We start from the raw sequence: 6,463 nt of genomic DNA on the forward strand, positions 1-6,463 counted from the left end.
GCCGCAGCCCCTGCGCCTGGCGCAGCCCCCTGCCCTCTCCGGGCACGCTTCGCCGCCACCGGGGCCGCAGCGGAGAGCCGGGCGCTCCGGCGAGATGGCTACTTAAGATCATGATCAGAGCCATGGCTAACGTTCGCCCGCGCCGGCAGAGAAGCGGCGGCCGGAGCCCACGACGCTCCCTCCGAGCGCGGCCGTTCCCCCCCCGGCTTTCTAGCAATTTCCTCTGCTTCAACAACAGCCCGGGCGACCCACGGAGTTTAAAGGAACAAAATACTATTTTCCTTGACGCGGTTTGAGACTCGACTGTTAAATCTAATCAGGAATTTTATGCCCATCAGATGGCTCTTTCATAACCTTTATTTACACTTTACGGAAAAAGGGGGTCCCAGAAATATCCCCGCTGAAGAGTCAGCCCGGAGGTTTGCAGCGGGTTGCGCCCAACAGCAAAGTTAAAACAATAAGCAAATGCGGAGCTGCTTTCCACGCCAGCCTCACTGGTGCTGGAGGAGCTGCCTCCCGGTTAGCCAGGAGGGCTCTTTGATTTTTTTCATTGAAAAGACGAATTTCTTGCATGTCCCTGCACGGAAACTCGGATGACGGTTGTGGTGATAATGACTTAAATATCGTATTCAGGACTGGCAAACGGCTCCGTAAGACCCTTCGCTCACGATAAATCACAAGGGGGGGGGTGTGTGTTTAAAAACGGGCAGCAATTTTTTATTGAAAATGAACAGTAGGAAAGTTTAAGTTTGATGTAAATAGAAGTTGAATAAACATGCGAGAGCCACTGGGGAACTGGGGACTTAGGCTCTGGGCATTTAATGTCACTCTTGTTTTAAATCATATTAAAATGGAATCAAGTAATTAACATTAATAAATAAATCAATATTGTGCAATAAATGAGATATACAAGCTACATTAATATAAAGGTTTTGCTCTCAGAGGCCCATATTTTTCCGAACGAGGGAGGAAAAAAAAAAAAACCCAACCAATGGGTCCATGCAGATGTAAATTACTGTTTGTAATAAAGCATAGGTGGACATTACAGTTTTCTCCTCTAGCAAATGTCAGGGCTAAAAACTTGAGGTTACCAGACGTGGCAGCAGGGCTTAATTTTCACTGCCTTATCTTCCTAAACCTTATTACTGGTGATATGATTATTTTTTGTCTCGGCTGTGCTGAGGATTCTCATAGTTGCAATTTGCTGTGTTTGTGTCTCATTATGGGAGGGGGATGGGAGAGAGGTACGAAAGAGGCTAGATATTTTGCAGATGCCTTCAGTAACAAAGGTATTGCGAGAACTATCTTGTTTTAAAAACAGGCTGGGACCCAGGAAGCTTTTAGTAAAATTCCGTTCATTTACTCGATTTCAGAGTTTTATTTAGGGTGTCTTTAAACGCGCGGATTGTATATTTTATGCCACGCTGTTATATTGCAGGGAGATTGAAGAATAGTTTTTATTTAAGGCAAAAAAAAATTGACTACGATATTGTGTCCTTTCTTCTTTTAATAATGCAACTGTCATGTTGCCCAGATTTCTATGTGCCATATTTTCATAGAAAGAGTCGGCGTCTGGGCTGAGGGCTCAGATTCCCTGCCTTTTTTTTGACCGAGGGCAGAGGGGGCGGGGGGGGGGGGAAGGAACATACTGATGACATTATGCCTTTTCCTAAATATGAAAGCTTATAAAATAAACAAAATAGCACGCTGGCCATTTCTTCAAAGGTGTTATTTCTGAGCCTGGGGATCGCACGGTAGCACCGACTGTACTCCCAGCCTCGCCCGGAGCCTCAGCCCTTCCTCTATTGTATTTCTATATTTCTGTGAGCACAGAAGCGCATATCTGGTATGATGAGATTTTAGCGTGTAGATTGGTCGCCGATGCAGCCCTCAGCCTCTGTATTTGGGCTGCACGTTTATCTTTCGGCAGATTCCTGCCGCATTTGTAGTTTAATCAGAAAATAAGCAAATGCCCTATTCGTTCTCCTTAAAGGACAAGCCCAAAGACATTTGGAAACAGGTCACAGCCTTTTCTGTCTAAAGGAATAAAACAGAGAAAGGGGTAAAAAAAAAAAAAAAAGAACAGAAGAGGTTATGGACTCGCACAGAATCATCACATTTACACGATGATTCAAAAAAGAAGAAAGCGGCGTTTCCATATTCCGGTACATACACACACATATATGATATATAATTTTTTTTTTTTTTTAATTAACAACACATCCTGGCTCCCATCACTCGTTCGCATTCGCTGAGATCGGCCTCACTGTAATTGCGAGGGGTTAAAGCACCTCGTATGAAGCCTAATGGGTCTGGGGTTGCTGTGGGCTCTCACAAGGAGCACTCTCACGCCAAGAAAAACAAACAAACACAAAAACTTCGCTAAACGTTTCCCTCTCGAAATGGGTATCTCCACCGAGAGACCAGGAGATTTTCCTTTGGGATCCGGCTGCGCCTGCAAGGGCTACCTTTGGCGTCAGGGATCCCAAGGATTTCAGATTGTACGATGCCATTTTATTACCGACGGAAAGGCTATTTCTAGGAAAGTGTTAACAATGAACTTCTGAAAAAAACAACCTCAACAACCCAACAGACAAAGTGCCAACAAATGCTTTCACGAGAGACGGGGCTTTAAAAAATGCGGAATATGGCTGAGGCAACGCAAAATACATCTCGATGAATTCTGCAAATAAGCAGAAAGCAGCGAAACCCTTTCTTTCCTCAGATTCTGACCAAAAGTACGCACTGGAGGGAAAAAATAAAACAGAAAACCAGAAAAACGGAACGTGCTCGGTCACTGGAGAGCGTCCAGGAAATTCATAAGCTTCACTTTAATTTTCTAATCTCTAGTTTCATTTTAATAGATCTCCATAGCATTTTTAAGGAGAGGGATTTCATTCAGCAATGCCTTGGCAAGGTGATGTTCGGATATTAAAAATATCTTCTTCTCGCTTCAGTCTCTCTGTCTTTTAAAAAATAAGCGGTCTCGGGATCTAACGTTAAGCTCGCTTTTAAGTAAAATATGTTTTTAAAATTGTGCTTTCTGTGCCTAGAGGTTTATTTAAGAAAAGCCTCGAATAGCAATCGAAGATAAACTGTGGAAACGCATGGTTTTTATATTACTTTTGTTCCATCCGCGTTAAGGCTGCCCTTACAGGATTAAATAGATTTTCGTTCTAGGGAACGAATTCCGAATATCACTGGGGTTTTTTTATTATTATTTCTTAAAATATGGGATTTTTTTTTAAAGCTCCTATGCATTATAAAAGATTACGACACCCACCCCCCCACCCCCCCAAAAAATTCTTTTAAAGTGGCATATTTCTCCAGCACGTCACGGTGATGGGTTATTTGTTTAATAAATCTTTTTGATGCTTTATTTTCTCATTTGGAAGGCCCTGAAATCTTATCGTTACTTATATATTAGATATTTTATTAGCGGTGGAATTATTATTAGGGTGGAAAAGAGGCTGGAACGCCAGGAGGGCGGCGGGCATTGCAGCGCATGGGCGCGCCCTCCTGTGGCCGTGGGCCGCCACGCGCCGGGGAATTTCCTCCTCTCCCAGGTCTTTCTCCTCAGCTCAATTTGCTCTCAGCCATGGGTTTCTTCCTTTCTTTTTAAATAGAAACTTAAAACTGCTATCAGCGAGCATTTATGCAAGACTAATGCGAGGGGGGTTCGGTTTCCGCGGCCCTCTTTTGCGGTGTCTTAGCATTTTAAAGGCGTATTAAGCCGCTAAGATAGACTGTTAAAGCACTGCAGGGAACAGAAAAATCAAACGACTCGCTCTCGCCCTGTGGATTAAGGCTCGGGAGAGACGCGAGAATTTTGCCATCAGGTCAGGCGAAATGATTTGAGAAATTCCCCGCGACTTTGCGCATTTCTAATTAATGGGCTTTGTGGGGAAAGGCACATCCGCAGAAAATCTGCATAGAAAGACCATCTTTCTCCCTAAATTACGAAGCATTTCCTACAGCCCACGCGGGTTTTTTGAGCGAAAAAACATTATTATTATTTTTTTTAGAGCTAAAAAGGGGGAGATTTGGGGCGAATTCCCGGGGCGCGGAAGGGAAAGGCGAGGGAAGCGGGGAGCCCGCCATGCTCCAGCTGGCGGGGACCGGAGCGGGGCACGCTCCCCGCACGCCGCGGAGAGCTCACCTCGACCCAGCTGGGGTTTTCTTTGCGTTATGATGCATTTGCTAATACGGCCAGCTATGCGGTAATAAGTGTGTGTGTGGTTGTGCGTGTGTGTGAGAGAGGGAGGGAGCGAGGGAGGGAGGGAGGGAGACAGAGAGAGAGAGAGAGTGGGTGGTGGTTGAAAATAACAGAGGAACCTTAAGGCGCCTAATTATTCAGAAAGGTTAAAGGTGATGACCTTGACATTTTGGAAGTTCAAAGGCATACACTTATGTTTTTCTTGCTAAAGGGTTTAAAAATTTTTTTTTAGTCATGCCTCCCTCCGCTTCCAAGTCTCCCTTTTTTGAATTCTCGGGCTTTTCCTGACTTATTTGGGCACTTTTGCCTTCCCCGCGTGCGAGCGTTAGCGAGAGCCGCTTCGTCCCATTCAAAAAAGGCAAATTCTTTTCTCACTCCTCGCCTTTATTGCACATTGCGGAAATCTCTTTTTCACCCACCAGAAGGTGTATAATATAACCCAATTAAGCTGTTTAGAACCTCGGGTTTTATGGTGTTGTCTAGACAGTTCAAGGTTTTGTAAACAGCCCAGCCAGGTCACGCAAGATAAAGCGGCGAGGAGCGGAGCGGACCTCCGCCGGATGCCTGCCCCCGCGCAGGGCCCGCCGCGGCCGGGGCAGCGGGCTGCGCTCCCGGCCGAGCGCCCCGCTCCGCTCGCCCTGCCGAGGAATGGCATTTAAGAGATCCACCCCTCCGCCTCCAAAGCTTTTTCTTTCTTTTTTTTTTTTTTTTTGCCCCCCCCCCCGCGCCAGTGCCAATTGTTTATAGCTCCCTCTTGTCTGAGTCGCTCTGAGCCCTCGGTCTTTCTGCCTTGCTCTTCACTAACAAGTAAACAGTCATTGGCGTTGGGGATTCGGGGCTTGTTGGGAGCCTGACCGGCTTAAAAAAAAAAAAAAAAAAAGCCTTTTTCGTCGTTTATAGGAATTGCAGCACCATCAGAAGTGATGGTCTGCAGACAGCCATGTTGGCTCTGCCTCGCAGCGAACAGGGAAGGTTGCGCATACCTACAAAGGGAGAGTTAGACGTCTAAACTGTTACTTATTTAAAAGGCATTTAAAATAACCCGACTAGGCTTCCTCCCGTTATTATTGAACTGAACTTGGCTCTAGCCCGGGAAACGCTAGGATCCTTCGGAGATGGAAATCCATACAGTCCACGGAAGTTATAACCTTAACTTTACTAGAAACCATTTATTCACATGAAAAAGACAGTGGCCCATGCTTTTGGATGACAATAGAAACATATATATATATTTTATATATAGCGAACGTACATTTACCATCTCTTAAATAAACCGCATTCACTTAAAGGGAGGAAAGTGTTACCCTAGCTCAAAAGCAACAACAGAGCCCCCCCGAACTCAATGAATTGTAAGCAAAAACTACCAGACACACTGCAGGTCCATTGCTGGTACTGTGGGAGAGGAAAAAAAGCACCTTTGGCGAGAAACACTTGAGAGTGGACAGTTGGATTTACCCTAGTTTCCCCTTATCAGGAATCTGCTCCGCCAAGCCCCGAAATCTCCAGTGGCCATTCAGTGTGTGGAGTTGCACATGAAAATGAAACTTTGAGTTCCGCAGGGTGGATGTGTCATGTAAACCAATTTACTTTTGCATTCAGATGGCAGGTCAGAGAGACCGAGATATTCTTTGTTTTTCTTCTTTCTTCCTTTTCTCTGGCTCTCTCTCTTTTTAAAAATTTTTTTTCCTTTCTTTTCTTTCCTTTTTTTTCTTTTTTTTTTTCAAAACAGGGGATTCCCAGTGAAATATTGGAGTCGATCTCTGTTCAGTTTCTTTTCTTTCATCCTTCGATTCTGGAACCAGATTTTAACTTGCCGGTCAGTGAGGTTGAGCATTCTGGACAACTGCAGTCTTTTCTCTTTGTTTATGTACACGTTGAAGAAAAACTCCCGTTCCAGTTCTCTTATCTGGTATTTGGTATAGGGACACCTCTTTTTCCTTGATCGCTGGGGAATTGCTGAAATTCAAGAGAGAAGAAACTGATTTATGCTGCTGCTACGAACATGCTCAGCCAGGACGAGATCAGAGACTTTGACAATATCCCATTGCCTGGAAAGCAGCCCTCTAGCAGTTCAAAAAAATATTCCCGGGGCTTTTACTCTCGGGGTGACTTAGCAAAAAAGCGAATATTTCCCAACTTCTCCTTAAAAGAGAGCACTTCGAGCAACACAGAGAGATATTTAAATGGGCTGGAAAAATTCCAAGTTTCCCCACCCCCCCCCCCCCCCCCCCCCCCCCCCCCCCCCGC

General features: G+C 45.2%; 1 protein-coding gene across 1 annotated transcript in view; it reads right to left on the reverse strand.

Moving 5' to 3' along the window:
• HOXD11 (homeobox D11) overlaps positions 1–6,463 on the reverse strand; it is a 17,165-nt gene that overhangs the window by 9,707 nt on the left and 995 nt on the right. The window contains exon 2 of the mRNA XM_010569346.1: positions 5,977–6,172. Within this exon, the coding sequence (XP_010567648.1) occupies positions 5,977–6,172 (196 nt within the window). The remainder of the gene's footprint in view (positions 1–5,976; positions 6,173–6,463) is intronic.

Source organism: Haliaeetus leucocephalus, unplaced genomic scaffold (assembly GCF_000737465.1).
Source record: "Haliaeetus leucocephalus isolate CR32 unplaced genomic scaffold, Haliaeetus_leucocephalus-4.0 Scaffold1, whole genome shotgun sequence".
Classification (NCBI taxonomy): domain Eukaryota; kingdom Metazoa; phylum Chordata; class Aves; order Accipitriformes; family Accipitridae; genus Haliaeetus; species Haliaeetus leucocephalus.